At 36.6% G+C, this 18,391-nt stretch overlaps 1 protein-coding gene across 1 annotated transcript in view; it reads right to left on the bottom strand.

The window, feature by feature from the left end:
- The window catches only part of LOC128666890 (growth arrest-specific protein 7), a 478,770-nt gene that overhangs the window by 268,806 nt on the left and 191,573 nt on the right, over positions 1 to 18,391 (bottom strand). The window contains exon 2 of the mRNA XM_053721704.1: positions 7,873 to 7,993. Within this exon, the coding sequence (XP_053577679.1) occupies positions 7,873 to 7,993 (121 nt within the window). The remainder of the gene's footprint in view (positions 1 to 7,872; positions 7,994 to 18,391) is intronic.

The following is an 18,391-nucleotide window of genomic DNA, read 5'->3' as shown; positions in this document are numbered from 1 at the left end:
ATTTGCCTATCAAAATATATATATATTTTTTAGTAGACAACACAAAGTATTGATCTAGGACCATTTTAGTATATTTCATGCCACCATTTCACCGCTAAATGCGATCAAATAAAAAAAAATGTTAACTTTTTCACAATTTTAGGTTTCTCACTGAAATTATTTACAAACCACTTGTGCAATTATGGTACAAATGGTTGTAAGTGCTTCTCTAGGATCCCCTTTGTTCAGAAATAACAGACATATATGGCTTTGGCATTGCTTTTTGGTAATTAGAAGGCCGCTAAATGCCGCTGCGCACCACACTTGTATTATGCCCAGCACTGATTAGGTAGCTTGTAGGGTTAAATTTAGCTTTAGTGTAGAGATTAGCCTCCCACCTGACACAGCCTACCCCCTGATCCCTCCCTGACCCTCCTCAAACAGCTCTCTTCCCTCCCCCACCTCACAATTGTCACTGCCATCTTAATAGGCTGACCATATTGCTGCTTTAAGAAGGAACACAAATGAAAAAACATAATTTATGTAAGAACTTACCTGATAAATTCATTTCTTTCATATTAACAAGAGTCCATGAGCTAGTGACGTATGGGATATACATTCCTACCAGGAGGGGCAAAGTTTCCCAAACCTTAAAATGCCTATAAATACACCCCTCACCACACCCACAAATCAGTTTAACGAATAGCCAAGAAGTGGGGTGATAAGAAAAAAAGTGCGAAGCATATAAAATAAGGAATTGGAATAATTGTGCTTTATACAAAAAAATCATAACCACCACAAAAAAGGGTGGGCCTCATGGACTCTTGTTAATATGAAAGAAATGAATTTATCAGGTAAGTTCTTACGTACGTATGGGATAATGACTACCCAAGATGTGGATCTTTCCACACAAGAGTCACTAGAGAGGGAGGGATAAAATAAAGACAGCCAATTCCTGCTGAAAATAATCCACACCCAAAATAAAGTTTAACAAAAAACATAAGCAGAAGATTCAAACTGAAACCGCTGCCTGAAGAACTTTTCTACCAAAAACTGCTTCAGAAGAAGAAAATACATCAAAATGGTAGAATTTAGTAAAAGTATGCAAAGAGGACCAAGTTGCTGCTTTGCAGATCTGGTCAACCGAAGCTTCATTCCTAAACGCCCAGGAAGTAGAAACTGACCTAGTAGAATGAGCTGTAATTCTTTGAGGCGGAATTTTACCCGACTCAACATAGGCAAGATGAATTAAAGATTTCAACCAAGATGCCAAAGAAATGGCAGAAGCTTTCTGGCCTTTCCTAGAACCGGAAAAGATAACAAATAGACTAGAAGTCTTACGGAAAGATTTCGTAGCTTCAACATAATATTTCAAAGCTCTAACAACATCCAAAGAATGCAATGATTTCTCCTTAGAATTCTTAGGATTAGGACATAATGAAGGAACCACAATTTCTCTACTAATGTTGTTGGAATTCACAACTTTAGGTAAAAATTCAAAAGAAGTTCGCAACACCGCCTTATCCTGATGAAAAATCAGAAAAGGAGACTCACACGAAAGAGCAGATAATTCAGAAACTCTTCTAGCAGAAGAGATGGCCAAAAGGAACAAAACTTTCCAAGAAAGTAATTTAATGTCCAATGAATGCATAGGTTCAAACGGAGGAGCTTGAAGAGCTCCCAAAACCAAATTCAAACTCCATGGAGGAGAAATTGACTTAATGACAGGTTTTATACGAACCAAAGCTTGTACAAAACAATGAATATCAGGAAGAATAGCAATCTTTCTGTGAAAAAGAACAGAAAGAGCGGAGATTTGTCCTTTCAAAGAACTCGCGGACAAACCCTTATCTAAACCATCCTGAAGAAACTGTAAAATTCTCGGTATTCTAAAAGAATGCCAAGAAAAATGATGAGAAAGACACCAAGAAATATAAGTCTTCCAGACTCTATAATATATCTCTCGAGATACAGATTTACGAGCCTGTAACATAGTATTAATCACGGAGTCAGAGAAACCTCTATGACCAAGAATCAAGCGTTCAATCTCCATACCTTTAAATTTAAGGATTTCAGATCCGGATGGAAAAAAGGACCTTGAGACAGAAGGTCTGGTCTTAACGGAAGAGTCCATGGTTGGCAAGATGCCATCCGGACAAGATCCGCATACCAAAACCTGTGAGGCCATGCCGGAGCTATTAGCAGAACAAACGAGCATTCCCTCAGAATCTTGGAGATTACTCTTGGAAGAAGAACTAGAGGCGGAAAGATATAGGCAGGATGATACTTCCAAGGAAGTGATAATGCATCCACTGCCTCCGCCTGAGGATCCCGGGATCTGGACAGATACCTGGGAAGTTTCTTGTTTAGATGAGAGGCCATCAGATCTATCTCTGGGAGCCCCCACATTTGAACAATCTGAAGAAATACCTCTGGGTGAAGAGACCATTCGCCCGGATGCAACGTTTGGCGACTGAGATAATCCGCTTCCCAATTGTCTACACCTGGGATATGAACCGCAGAGATTAGACAGGAGCTGGATTCCGCCCAAACCAAAATTCGAGATACTTCTTTCATAGCCAGAGGACTGTGAGTCCCTCCTTGATGATTGATGTATGCCACAGTTGTGACATTGTCTGTCTGAAAACAAATGAACGATTCTCTCTTCAGAAGAGGCCAAAAACTGAAGAGCTCTGAAAACTGCACGGAGTTCCAAGATATTGATCGGTAATCTCACCTCCTGAGATTCCCAAACTCCTTGTGCCGTCAGAGATCCCCACACAGCTCCCCAACCTGTGAGACTTGCATCTGTTGAAATTACAGTCCAGGTCGGAAGAACAAAAGAAGCCCCCTGAATTAAACGATGGTGATCTGTCCACCACGTTAGAGAGTGCCGAACAATCGGTTTTAAAGATATTAATTGATATATCTTCGTGTAATCCCTGCACCATTGGTTCAGCATACAGAGCTGAAGAGGTCGCATGTGAAAACGAGCAAAGGGGATCGCGTCCGATGCAGCAGTCATAAGACCTAGAATTTCCATGCATAAGGCTACCGAAGGGAATGATTGAGACTGAAGGTTTCGACAGGCTGTAATCAATTTTAGACGTCTCTTGTCTGTTAAAGACAAAGTCATGGACACTGAATCTATCTGGAAACCCAGAAAGGTTACCCTTGTTTGAGGAATCAAAGAACTTTTTGGTAAATTGATCCTCCAACCATGATCTTGAAGAAACAACACAAGTCGATTCGTATGAGACTCTGCTAAATGTAAAGACGGAGCAAGTACCAAGATATCGTCCAAATAAGGAAATACCACAATACCCTGTTCTCTGATTACAGACAGAAGGGCACCGAGAATCTTTGTGAAAATTCTTGGAGCTGTAGCAAGGCCAAACGGTAGAGCCACAAATTGGTAATGCTTGTCTAGAAAAGAGAATCTCAGGAACTGATAATGATCTGGATGAATCGGAATATGCAGATATGCATCCTGTAAATCTATTGTGGACATATAATTCCCTTGCTGAACAAAAGGCAATATAGTCCTTACAGTTACCATCTTGAACGTTGGTATCCTTACATAACGATTCAATAATTTTAGATCCAGAACTGGTCTGAAGGAATTCTCCTTCTTTGGTACAATGAAGAGATTTGAATAAAACCCCATCCCCTGTTCCGGAACTGGAACTGGCATAATTACTCCAGCCAACTCTAGATCTGAAACACAATTCAGAAATGCTTGAGCTTTCACTGGATTTACTGGGACATGGGAAAGAAAAAATCTCTTTGCAGGAGGTCTCATCTTGAAACCAATTCTGTACCCTTCTGATACAATGTTCTGAATCCAAAGATTGTGAACAGAACTGATCCAAATTTCTTTGAAAAAACGTAACCTGCCCCCTACCAGCTGAACTGGAATGAGGGCCGTACCTTCATGTGAACTTAGAAGCAGGCTTTGCCTTTCTAGCAGGCTTGGATTTATTCCAGACTGGAGATGGTTTCCAAACTGAAACTGCTCCTGAGGACGAAGGATCAGGCTTTTGTTCTTTGTTGAAACGAAAGGAACGAAAACGATTGTTAGCCCTGTTTTTACCTTTAGACTTTTTATCCTGTGGTAAAAAAGTTCCTTTCCCACCAGTAACAGTTGAAATAATAGAATCCAACTGAGAACCAAATAATTTGTTTCCCTGGAAAGAAATGGAAAGTAGAGTTGATTTAGAAGCCATATCAGCATTCCAAGTCTTAAGCCATAAAGCTCTTCTGGCTAAGATAGCCAGAGACATAAATCTAACATCAACTCTAATAATATCAAAAATGGCATCACAGATGAAATTATTAGCATGCTGGAGAAGAATAATAATATCATGAGAATCACGATTTGTTACTTGTTGCGCTAGAGTTTCCAACCAAAAAGTTGAAGCTGCAGCAACATCAGCCAATGATATAGCAGGTCTAAGAAGATTACCTGAACATAGATAAGCTTTTCTTAGAAAAGATTCAATTTTTCTATCTAAAGGATCCTTAAACGAGGTACCATCTGATGTAGGAATGGTAGTACGTTTAGCAAGGGTAGAAATAGCCCCATCAACTTTAGGGATTTTGTCCCAAAATTCTAATCTGTCAGGCGGAACAGGATATAATTGCTTAAAACGTTTAGAAGGAGTAAATGAATTACCCAATCTATCCCATTCCTTAGCAATTACTGCAGAAATAGCATTAGGAACAGGAAAGACTTCTGGAATAACCGCAGGAGCTTTAAAAACCTTATCCAAACGTATAGAATTAGTATCAAGAGGACTAGAATCCTCTATTTCTAAAGCAATTAGTACTTCTTTAAGTAAAGAGCGAATAAATTCCATCTTAAATAAATATGAAGATTTATCAGCATCAATCTCTGAGACAGAATCCTCTGAACCAGAAGAGTCCAAAGAATCAGAATGATGGTGTTCATTTAAAAATTCATCTGTAGAGAGAGAAGATTTAAAAGACTTTTTACGTTTACTAGAAGGAGAAATAACAGACAAAGCCTTCTTTATGGATTCAGAAACAAAATCTCTTATGTTATCAGGAACATTCTGCACCTTAGATGTTGAGGGAACTGCAACAGGCAATGGTACATCACTAAAGGAAATATTATCTGCATTAACAAGTTTGTCATGACATTTAATACAAACAACAGCTGGAGGAATAGCTACCAAAAGTTTACAGCAGATACACTTAGCTTTGGTAGATCCAGCAGGCAGAGGTTTTCCTGTAGTATCTTCTGGCTCAGATGCAACGTGAGACATCTTGCAATATGTAAGAGAAAAAACAACATATAAAGCAAAATAGATCAAATTCCTTATAAGACAGTTTCAGGAATGGGAAAAAAATGCCAAACATCAAGCTTCTAGCAACCAGAAGCAAATGAAAAATGAGACTGAAATAATGTGGAGACAAAAGCGACGCCCATATTTTTTGGCGCCAAATAAGACGCCCACATTATTTGGCGCCTAAATGCTTTTGGCGCCAAAAATGACGCCACATCCGGAACGCCGACATTTTTGGCGCAAAATAACGTCAAAAAAATGACGCAACTTCCGGCGACACGTATGACGCCGGAAACGGAAATGAATTTTTGCGCCAAAAAAGTCCGCGCCAAGAATGACGCAATAAAATGAAGCATTTTCAGCCCCCGCGAGCCTAACAGCCCACAGGGAAAAAAGTCAAATTTTTGAGGTAAGAAAAATATGATAATTAAAGCATAATCCCAAATATGAAACTGACTGTCTGGAAATAAGGAAAGTTGAACATTCTGAGTCAAGGCAAATAAATGTTTGAATACATATATTTAGAACTTTATAAATAAAGTGCCCAACCATAGCTTAGAGTGTCACAGAAAATAAGACTTACTTACCCCAGGACACTCATCTACATGTTTGTAGAAAGCCAAACCAGTACTGAAACGAAAATCAGCAGAGGTAATGGTATATATATAAGAGTATATCGTCGATCTGAAAAGGGAGGTAAGAGATGAATCTCTACGACCGATAACAGAGAACCTTATGAAATAGACCCCGTAGAAGGAGATCACTGCATTCAATAGGCAATACTCTCCTCACATCCCTCTGACATTCACTGCACGCTGAGAGGAAAACCGGGCTCCAACTTGCTGCGGAGCGCATATCAACGTAGAATCTAGCACAAACTTACTTCACCACCTCCCTTGGAGGCAAAGTTTGTAAAACTGATTTGTGGGTGTGGTGAGGGGTGTATTTATAGGCATTTTAAGGTTTGGGAAACTTTGCCCCTCCTGGTAGGAATGTATATCCCATACGTCACTAGCTCATGGACTCTTGTTAATTACATGAAAGAAATACATATGTGAGGGTTCTTATACAAAACCGTTTCTTTAAACAGCCCTGAAAACAGCCCTGACATATGTATTTTTCATATGTGTCCCTTTTTAAAGCGGCAATATGGTCAGCCTACATCTTAAGTACTGGCAGAAGGTAATTTTTGTTGTGGATGTGTTGATCCCCCCTTAGCCCCCAATCTCCCTGATCCTCCCCCCCAAAAAAAAGCTCTCTAACCCTCCCCCTCTACCTATTTGCCACCATCTTGGGTACTTGCAGCTGTCTGCCAGTACCCAGTTTGCTGCAAATAAGGCAAAAATTGTTTTTAAAAATGTAAGCACCCATTTTTTTTCTGTAGTGTAGCTGCCCCCTCTCAATAACCTCTGCCCCTCCCAGATTACTTAACCCCAACGGATCCCACAGATGATTGATACCCTTTATTGCCTCTCCTTCCCCCTCACTGTGACTCATCACTGGCACTTTTTTTTCTCCCTTGAATGCCTGTCGCATGACGTAGCTGTCCCACCCGCTCCCGTCCTCCTCTCAACCCCCTACAGCGATGGGCCACCTACCCGCCTCCCTCCTTACCCTCCCACCCACCAACAAATGGCACCACAGCTGTCTGTCGGTATCTCTATTATGAGCGAGATTGCAGCAGAAAGAACCCCAGGACTGCAGTGATGTACAGGGTACGTCGCTGGACCCAAAAGGGACACTGAACCCAAATGTTTTCTTTCGCGATTCAGATAGAGAATGCAATTTTAAGCAACTTACTAATTTACTCCTATTATCAATTCTTCTTCATTCTCTTGCTATCTTTATTTAAAAAAGAAAGTCCAGACCCTGGACAGCACTTGTTTATTGGTGGGTGAATTTATCCTCAAATCAGCAAGGACAACCCAGGTTGTTCATAAAAAATGGGCTGGCATTTAAACTTACATTCTTGCTTTTTTTGTATAGCGGTATTTTAGGTCGTAATTGAACACAAACTTAAAGGTCCAGTAAATACAGTAGATTTGTATAATCAACAAATGCATGATAACAAGACAATGCAATAGCAATCAGTCTGAACTTCAAATGAAAAGTAGATTTTTTTTCTGACAAATTTTAAAGTTATGTCTATTTCCACTCCTCTGTATCATGTGACAGCCATCAGCCAATCACACATGCATTCTGTGAATTCCTGCACATGCTCAGTATGAGCTGGTGACTCAAAAAGTGTAATTATAAAAAGACTGTGCACATTTTGTTAATGGAAGTAAATTGGAAAGTTGTTTAAAATTGCTGCTCTATATGAATCATGAAGTTTAATTTTGACCTGAGTGTCCCTTTAATTTAACACTTGAAAACCGAGCACAATGTGTGCTAAAATAGTTTGGCTTTGTTAAGATGCGTTGATTACATTTTTTAACCGATTCTGGGTTATTCTTAACACGAGACAGAGCACAAGATAACTATTACAATCCACTTGTAATCTAGCCCTAAATGCTTTATTATCACTTCCATATTAAACTCAGATTTAGGCGAATTTTAACATTACAACACGGTAAGGACTTACCATTAGTAATGGTGTTTACGTAGTACCTGCGGCCCTGAGGAGACATATAGCAGTGCCAGTCCTGAGGAAGACTCCCCTGTGTTGTGTCTTCAATTCTCTGGGGATTCATCATGCCAGGTTTCTGCAATTATAAATAAAAATATAAATTTTTTACCACAGAACAAATGTAAAAAATACAAATAATCCTAGAAATTAAAATTATTTTGTCTTGCACATCCTCCCAAACCAAATATTTCTAAACTCTCACTGGTCTCAATTCATTATAATAGTTGTTGTCTTCTGGATTCCTTTTGTACAAGCAAAATACAGCCAGATGATATACTGCATGGGGGAAAAGTTCCAGTACGCACAAAGATGGCGGCTGTGTGCACTGTGCTTTTGCAGCCATGACAGGAATCTAGTAAGAAACGGTCCTCATATATAATTTACTTGTTTACCCAACAACTCAGACAGCCGTTATGGACAATAATTTAGCACAATAGTTAACTGTAATTATTATTATTCTTTTGTTTTGTTTTAAATATTAAAGCAACATATATTAACAATCAAAGTCCGTTTTTATTCAACTTACTTAAAGGGACAGTAAAGGCAAAATTAAACTTTCAGGATTCAGACTGAGCATGCAATTTACTTCTATTATCAAATTTGCTTTGTTGTCTTGATATCCTTTGTTGAAGAGTAAATCTAGGGAGGCTGATAGGAGCTTAGGAGCGTGCAGTTTTCTTTACCAGTCTATGGCAGCAGTGTTTGCAACTATGTAAAACATTACTTTAAACAATGTTGCACTACTGCCAGGTGGCTAAATACACGTGTTGCTCCTGAGCTCACATAGGATTACTCTTTAAGTGGGATACAAAGAAAGAGAACTAAGCAAATTTGATAAGTAAATTGTTCAAAACGTCATGAATTATCAATCAATGTAAGTTTCATTTTGACTTTACTTCACCTTTCAGTGAGATTTCACTTGATGCAATATTCAAAGGGCACTAAAGTCAAAATTAAACTTTCATGATTCAGATTAAGCGTGCAATTTAAAAATACTTTCCAAAATATTCATCCATTATCAAAATGTGCACATTCTTTTTATATGCACACTTTCTGAGGCTCCAGCTCCTAATGAGCATGTGAAAAAGTGCACATCATATAGATATATGCACTTTGTGATTGGCCGATGGCTGTCACAAGATAAAGGGGGAGGGAATATTTGATTAACTTTGAAATAAGCTCATTTCAAATACAAAGTAAGGGCTATTGCAATGTCTTTTTAATGTGAATCTATTAATTATTCATATCAGCTGTATTTAGTGGTCCTTTTAATTAATAGACTAGAGAATGGCATTTTTAACAAGTTTCCAATGTACTTCCATTTTTAATTCTACTAAGTTCTCTCGGTGTTCTTTGCTAAAAAATAATCCTAAGTAAGCTCAGGAGCGTTCACGTGTTCACAATCTGGCAGTATTGTTTGCAACATTATTTAGAGCAATGTTATGCACAGCTGCAAATGCTGTTCTCATAGACTGCTAAAGACACGTGCACGCTCCTAAGCTCCTATCAGCTTGACTAGGTTTGCTTTTCAACAAAGGATAACAAGAGAACAAAGCACATTTGATAGAAGTAAATTGAATCATAAACATTTGATTTTGACTTTACTGTCCGTTTAAATTGTGAGCTTTTCCTTCCAGCTATGTGATGCCCGTGTTTCATATCAGTTGGCAAAGGGGGATATGCTCGGCAGTCAGGAAAACTCAGAGGTATTTCTAAAATAATTTTATATAATAACAATATTAAGATATGCAAGATCCAGCAGCCATTTTATTCCCATTTCGATATTATGAAAAAAAATATATATTATTTCAGTTTTATTTTAATACAAGCAAGGGGCAATCATTTTCTAGTTGACAGTTTCCCTGAATTACTGCCTAAACCACCTACCATGTCTCTCAAAGGGATAGTAAAGTCCAAATTAAACTTTCATGATTCAGATAGGCCATGTCATTTTAAACAACTTTCTAATTTACTTTTATCATCAAATTTGCTTTGTTCTTGTGGTATTCTTATTTGAAAGCTAAACCTAGGCAGGCTCATATGCTAATTTCTAAGCCCTTGAAGGTCACCTCTTATCTCAGTGCATTTTACAGTTTTTCACAACTAGAGGGTGTTAGTTCATGTGTGTCATATAGATAACATTGTGCTCAGTCCTGCTGGTTGATAGAAGTGGTGCATTTGCAGAGTAGGTTTTGGTCTGTACATGAACATCACCCTCTGAGGCCCTATTAGAATATCAGCCCTTTTTTTACTTCTGGATCTAAGATGTTTGTACTTATAAATACAAAACAAAATGTCACAATAAGTTTAGTAAAGACCCCTCACAAAGACTACAAAATAGTCAGCATAGTGACAGGAAAGGCAGAGGGCATGACTGGATACTTGATGTCCCGAATTAGTCAGGATGATGCAGCATAATTCAGGACATAAGAAGATTGATGTAGAAGGACATGAAACCTAAAAATATTCTTTGATTATTCAGTTAGAACATATAATTTAAAAAGAAAACTCTCCAATTGACTTCTATTATCTAATTTGCATTGAACTCTTAACATCCTTTGTTGAAAAGCATACCTAGGAAGGCTCAGGAATATCAATGCACTTCCGAGAGCTAGCTGCTGATTGGTGGCTGCACATATATGCCTCTTGTTATTGGCTAAACAGATGTGATTAATTATCTCCCAGTAGTGTGCACTGCTGTTTCTTCAACAAAGGATACCAAGAGAATGAAGCAAATTTGATCATATCAGAAAGTTGTTTAAAATTGTATGCTCTATTATAATTGTTAATGCATGACAGTATACATCTGAACTATTAAGAGCTATAAGGTTAAAATAAGAAACATCAATTTATTAACCCCTTGACTGCCAAAGAGCATTCCAGTGCAAACGTATCTATTTTTTAGATTGCCAAAAGGTAGTTCCTGTTTTCAGAAAGTTCATAAGTTTGGCCTTTTTAGTTTTTAAAAGTATAAATTTAATTGAATTAGCCATTTGGTTCTGTACACATCCACAGAGGAATTTATTGTTTAGTGTTCAAAAATTATTCATTTTAAACAAACAGGATAAAACAGTCAAACGGATGAAGGAAAAAATCACTCGCACGTATTAAATAAAATGGCGACCGGCCAGGCAAAATATTTGTAATCTTGGCCCGCAGACTGTGTCCAACTTTTTGTCATACCACAATTCATTGGTAATAATTGTTTGCATTATTTTGTGTTATTAATCCAGTCTATATCTGCTCATAAGACAAAAACATATTTGAAGGGATAAAGAAACTCAAAAGTATTTCCCAAATAGTCTACTTTGTTTGCTATTTTCTAAAAAAAAATGGTGTAGATAAAAAAACAAAGAAACAAACAATAGGATTAATACATTTGTACATATTTTGTGGCCCCATATTTATGTTAGAAGAACACTACATTGTGCTACGGATTTGTGCTGCACAATTATAGATTTAAATAGATAATGATGACCATTATTAAGATAGCGAGCAGCAGCCATCTTGTTTATGGTTGCATTTCTGAGCTCAACTATTGGCTCTAGATTTTTCTTCTTGTGATATAGCAGTTAAATATAGTTAGATACATGAAAAGCAACAATTAAAACATTTAAATTTATCGCTTTTATCAAATTAACTTCATTCTTTTGGTATCCTTTTTTAAAAGAATACCTATAAAGGTTTAGGAACTGCAATGCACTACTGAGAGCTATCTGGTTATTGGTGGCTACACACATATGCCTCTTGTCATTGGCTCATCCAATGTGTTCAGCTAGCTCCCAGTACCACATTACTACTCTGGAACTGCCAATCCATTTTCAAGGGTTAAACATTCAAACAAATTGAATAAAAGCAGATTAGAACATACCCTTTTACCATTCTTATGTCCCCTTAAAGCCACATTGTACACTAGATATTTATTTGCATAAATGTTTTTAGATGATTCATTTATATATCCCATCTGGGAGTGATTTTGTAACAATGTATAGCTTTGCTTATTTTTTAATAACATTGTGCTGATTTTCAGACTCCTAACCAAGCCCCAAACTATCAGATGTAGACTCAAGTCTACAGAGTTCTGCTTGCTTCTGTTAGTGTAATGGGATTTTTCTTTTGCATATATTATGCATATATTATGTATTAATATTGTTTTTGGATTTTATTGTACCCTATTGCATTAATGCAATGTTTTGTGTACCCAGGACATACTTGAAAATGAGAGAAATTTCAACGTATCCTTCCTGGTAAAATATTTTATAAATAAATTATGCAGGGGAATAGTCTGCTATTCCTTGCTTTCTCAGACCCTTTCAATTTGTGTCCCAGACTAACCTCATCAACATTGCTAAACTGGGTGCTTCTAAGTAAGTTTTTAAAAGGTTTTATACTGGATTTTTAAATCAGTATTTGTGCATATTATACTTTATAGTAGTCCCTATTACATGCAGTTATGTGAAATTTGATGTACACTGTCCCTTTAAGGCCTAACATCACTTTCTGTTACATAATCATTTGAAATAAAAATAAACAGTTTTATCTTTAACTTTCTTTCATGGAAAAAATGATATATTTTTACTATATTTATCATTTGATATTCTTAGAATTGTTTCACAGGCACAACCCTTTGCAGTTGTTTGCTAGACAGTTTGTGATAACGTCTCTGAGAGCAATGTGGTTAAATAATTTAGTACTCGATTGCCTGAAGGACTTTAAAGAGTAAAAAGTGTTGCAGGAATCTCCAACACAAACAAATCTACTTTTACCCATAACTTAGCCGAAAAGTCAATACAATCCTCTCATTCAGGGAACATTACAATGAAGTATTGTCTGTATTCTAAATACATTCCTAACATATCACTAATGGATTGCCAGGAAATGTATGACTGAGTTGTCCTATATCCAGCAGACACCTACACAGAGAACCTGCTCGCTTGGTTTCTCGATTGCAAGCATTTATTTTATTCTACGGACGATAACAAGGGAATTCAGACACTCCAGTCTCTGAACTGCTACTAGTCTAAAAATAAAGTTTTATGTTTTAATTAAAAAGATAATAATAATAATAATTTTAAATAAATGTCCTGCTTTCATAGTTTTGCTTACTTTATTAAAGTTTGAAAAAGATGAACTTTTTTTTTTTCATTGCATGTCAATAAATAAATACATAAATAAAAACATATCTAATCAACATATATTTTGTCCTGCTGTAAGTTAGTTTTAACACAGATTTGCACATATACACAGTTATATTTATAAAGGCATTCACATACACACAGCAGTGATTTTTCCATGCAGCTGCCAGTTACACACAATCTTAGCGACTACTATGCTGCACAGATACCTGTTTTTTTTTTTGTTTGTTTTTTTACTGTAGCACTTACCTTTAGTGATTATTCTTAGGCAGCTTTGTCAATGTGTGGAAAAAGTGTGTAAAATATCAACTGTTGAAATCTTTTTTGGCAAGAACGAATTTGCAGAAGGAAATAGCTGAATATGAATCATAAATAATATGAAAGTTATCATGTTAATTGACAGGAAAGCCTGACAGTCAACTTCCTTGCTAAACCCAGCAAACAAGGCTTTTTTGCCAGCAAAAGTTCTGCTATTTCTTTTGAGGTATTTAAGTTAATATTTTGTTTTAGTTTAGGGGCACAAAAACACACACAAAAAATACAATTTTTCTGATTTACTTATATCATAAAATTAACTTTGTTCTCATGGTATTTTTTGTTGAAGAGATACCTAGGTATGTAACGTGCAAATGTTTGAAGCACTGTATGGCAGGAGCATTTACTGCCATCTAGTGCTCTTGCAAATTTATAACATTCTTGCAAACTGCTGCCATTTAGTGGTACAAGCGAGTGCACACTCCTCAGCTAATCCCCCCCCTGCTTTTGAACACAGAATAAATCAAGAATAAGAAACAAAACTTGATAATATAAGTAATTTGTTGAAAATAACATGATCTATCTGAATCATGAAAGAAAACATTTAGGTTTCATATCCATTTAATTGTGCATTCTCTCAGTAGCCTTTGTTGAAGGAGCAACAATGCACTACTGGGAGCTAGAGGAACACAATGGGTCAAACAATAACAAGAGGCATGTGCAGCCACCAATCACCAGCTAGTTCCCAGTACCGCATTGCTGCTCCTGAGCCTACCTTGGTATGTTTTAAATAAAAGCAAGCAAGAGAATGAAGCAAATTAAATTAAATGTACATTGGAAAGTTGTTTAAAATTATATGCTCTGTCTGAATCACAAAAGAAAAAAAAATAAATGTATGTCCCTTTAAGTCTAAAAATTGTACATTTTTCCAGAGCTGAAAACTGAAAGAGAACATGACAAATCTCACAAGGCTAACCCTGCCACATATCTCCCTAATTTGCATTTTTATATCATTTCTGCTGCATACAAAAAATGGAAATTTTGTGAACACAATGACAGTGGCAAGTCTTAGCTTGTCCTGACACAAGGCTCCTCCAAATAGGGAAAGTGGTGGCTGGAGTGGTTACTATTAGAACACTATTATGTACTATGTAATAGACATTTAAATAAAAAACGTTACTCCCCATGAAATGTAAAAGCATTGGAATGTATTTCATTATTTGCTTTGTCTGCTTTTCCTGTAATGTATCTCTGAAAACTGTGATTCATTTTTTCCCTCTTTCACTTTTTTAGATATTTCCAAATTCAGAGTCCTGTCCCTGTAACATTGTACAAGTGATTGATTGCTTTTTTAGTGTAGCTGCGCATGCAATAATGTTATGAAAACACTACAAACAGATATTCTTTATGCAGATATTTAGTAGTATTGCAGCTTTTAAAAATAGTGATATATACAATGGATAGATGGATGAATGGTTATACGCATCTGCCTCTTGTTATTAACTTACTTCCAGTAGTTCATTGCTGACAATAACTTTGCAGCGATAAAGCACACAAGTAAAATTACAATAATGAATAATTAGTGCATTTTTTGTACTTTATAATCCTTTTAAACTTTCCCTACACAAGCCCAGGTGATTTAAAGGAACACGCTCTTATACGTTAGAGCATGTCATTTTAAGACTATCGACCCTACACTACTATGTGTTTAACACCCACAAAGGGGTTAAACACAGAGAAGAATTGCCACTTGGGAGCCATGTAGCACTGCTGGGGCCGAGCGTAAACTGACGCTGATCCAATCAGCAGCGCTGTTTGTACATATGAGTTGTGTGACTAGCGATGCTGATTGGGTCAACTGTGTTTTCTGCTCAGGACAAATTAAACTCCTCATAAAAAATGCATTGCAATGTATTTCACAAGTTATAATTAAACATTTTGGGACAGATTACAAGTGGAGTGCTAATTAACGGCGCATTCGAGCATTAACTGCGCTAGAAGAAAGCTTTTTGTGCTCATAGGGTTTTGAAGGTAATCTGTTTTCACTTATGTGCTAACCCGAAGAACGCAAAAAGCCAAACTTAGAATATTGCGTGCTCGATAACATATTCCCCCATTGAAGTCAATGGAGAAAAAAAGTGGAAAAAAAAACCTTACCCCCTACTCACGTGCACACCCGATAACATATTCTCATGTGCGCTAACCCAACATGAAAATATAAATATTAGCGCTGCGGAATCTGTTGGCGCTCTACAAATAACCGATAATAATAATTTTACATTCCAATGTTCTTCACATTGCAGAATATGTTCTATTTATTCATAAATAAATATTTCTACCTATATTTAATGGTATTTTGGTACAATATATATATATATATATACCTATATATACTGTGTATATATATATATATATATATATAACATATAGGTATAGATACAGTATATAGATATATATATAGGAATATCTATTTAAAAATACTTGTTGCTATGCTATGCTTGCTATGTGCAGAATATTGGAATGTGAAATATTAAGGTCAGGAGGCTCCATTCCTTTGCCCATTACACAGATAACCCCTTCACCCCTATTCCCCACTTCAACTTATCTAAACCTTATCTAAAATAAACACACAGACACAGGACTTATGGCGAAATGTGGAAAGGTCACAATTTATTATTTATTGAATTTTGCCACCTTTAAGCTTTGTATTGCAAAATTCAGCCATAAATAAACTTTAAACACGAAACAATGCCACTGCATTAAAAACCAGAATTTTGGGAACCACGCCTAGGGGGGTGGACCACCCCCCCCCCCCCCCCGGCAGGGCAGTTGGAGAAGGGAGAACCCACGGCATAGCCCTCCCCCTAGATAGACCACCGGATCACCCCTTTAGGGCTGGGTATGCCACGGGATCCTCCCACCCCCCATTCTGCCCCGCCACGTGCTGGACCCAAACTTCACCGCTTGTTGTGATTGTATCACCTAATTACAAAAACAGCTGCTGATTTTATCCTCCAGCCAGCGTAGACCACCAGGTCACCTGCTGCCCTTCGGTTGTGCTGTATTCTTCCCCTTATTGAGGAACACGGACGGCCTTACTGCGACTAAACCAATTAGTCAACATCCTGCCCTTAGCCGTGCCACTACTGTTCTCTTCACGTGACCTCTCCGATTATTGCAACGTGTTCTGCTGCTTCTATGGTGGGAGAGTGGGAAACAAAGAAAAAAGGTTAGTGACTACTCCTTGCAGTCCCCTTTCTTCTTTCTCTGCCCCTTCCCTATCCATTCTCTTGACCAATGCCTGTTCTTTTGGCTCCAGCAGTCTTTTCCTCTTATCTTTGCTACAACCCATTATTGCATTATAGGGATATAATCACATCAGCCAGTTAAGGTGGCAGGTCATTGACCATGTAGGGCCACAAAGAAGTGGAATAGATAGGAAAAAATACTCAAGCATTAAGAAATGCAATGGATACACAGATCAGATTAGAAACACTTAGACCTAAAGGCCTTAATAAAGATTACAATCTAACTGTATTTTTTAATATGGTATGATTTTTTTGTTATAAGCCTCTATAAATTAGATTGTATTCCTATAATGCAGGCTGCGACCCAGTATGTAAATACTTTGTACATTGTTGTATAAATATTTGATGACATATTAGCAATTGGTGATGAAAGTAAACAGCAGGGGGAGTCTATAAAAACTTTTTTCTTAGGTTGCAGGGCAGATACATAAAATTGACTGCAATTACCTCCAATATCCAGTAGATGGGAGCAGAGACTTAGAATGAAGCCTCTGACGCCAAAATACCTTTAAAAGCTGTTAAAAAAACACTTCACAATATGTATGATTAAGGGGAGAACCCCGAAACGTTACTGTTCTGTTTTAATTTGCCCTTAATAAAGTGAACTTTTATATTGGAGTGCTTTGGACCATTGCATTATTGATTACCTGTTTGGGAGTTAAGGCAGCAACGCCAGGTCTTCACGTACACCAAGTGATGTTTGTTGTATGCTGTACCGTTTTATGTTTACATTATATTATATAGCGCTATATATGATGCTTGCTTTTGATTTTACTATTTGTATAAGAATTTTGTCATAAGCATTTTTTCCCATTCCTGAAACTGCTATATTGAGGAAAATGGATATTTTGTTTAACTGTTATTTTCAGACCTAAAGCTTTCAGGGGTGATTGTACCAGTTCCTCAGCAGGAACAGGGATTGGGTTTCTATTTAAATCTATTCATTGTCCCAAAGAAGGAAGATTCTTTCAGACCAATCTTGGATCTAAAAACTTTAAATAGTTTTGTAAGAATCCCAACTTTCAAGATGGTGACTATAAGGACTATTCTGCCTTTTGTTCAACAAGGTCATTTCATGTCCACAATAGACTAACAGGTAGGGATGGGCGAATGTTTCGCTACATTCGAAAAACGGCACGAATTTTAACACATTCGTTAGTTCGAATCGAATTTCGAATGTTTACATAACATTCTAACATTCGATTTTCGAATATTCGGTTTCGAATTTTACGATTACATTCGAAAATATTTGAATTCGAAAAATTCGAATTTAGATTGTAATAGTATTTCTAATGCTTTTTCTTTAAATGTAATATTCGAATTATGCAATATTCGAATTCGAAAAATTCGAATTTAGATTGCAATAGTATTTCTAATGCTTTTTCTTTAAATGTAATATTCGAATTATGCAATACACGTACGTGTATTCGAATTCGAAAAATTCGAATTTAGATTGTAATAGTATTTCTAATGCTTTTTCTTTAAATGTAATATTCGAATTATGCAATACGTGTATTGGAATTCGAAAAATTCGAATTTAGATTGTAATAGTATTTCTAAAGCTTTTTCTTTAAATGTAATATTCGAATTATGCAATACGTGTATTCGAATTCGAAAAATTCGAATTTAGATTGTAATAGTATTTCTAATGCTTTTTCTTTACATGTAATATTCGAATTATGCAATATTCGAATTCGAAAAATTCGAATTTAGATTGTAATAGTATTTCTAATGCTTTTTCTTTAAATGTAATATTCGAATTATGCAATATTCGAA

Source organism: Bombina bombina, chromosome 1, assembly GCF_027579735.1.
Source record: "Bombina bombina isolate aBomBom1 chromosome 1, aBomBom1.pri, whole genome shotgun sequence".
In the NCBI taxonomy this organism is placed as follows: Eukaryota; Metazoa; Chordata; class Amphibia; order Anura; family Bombinatoridae; genus Bombina; species Bombina bombina.
Note: the sequence above shows the minus strand (reverse complement) of the source record. Positions and strands in the feature narration are given on the sequence as shown.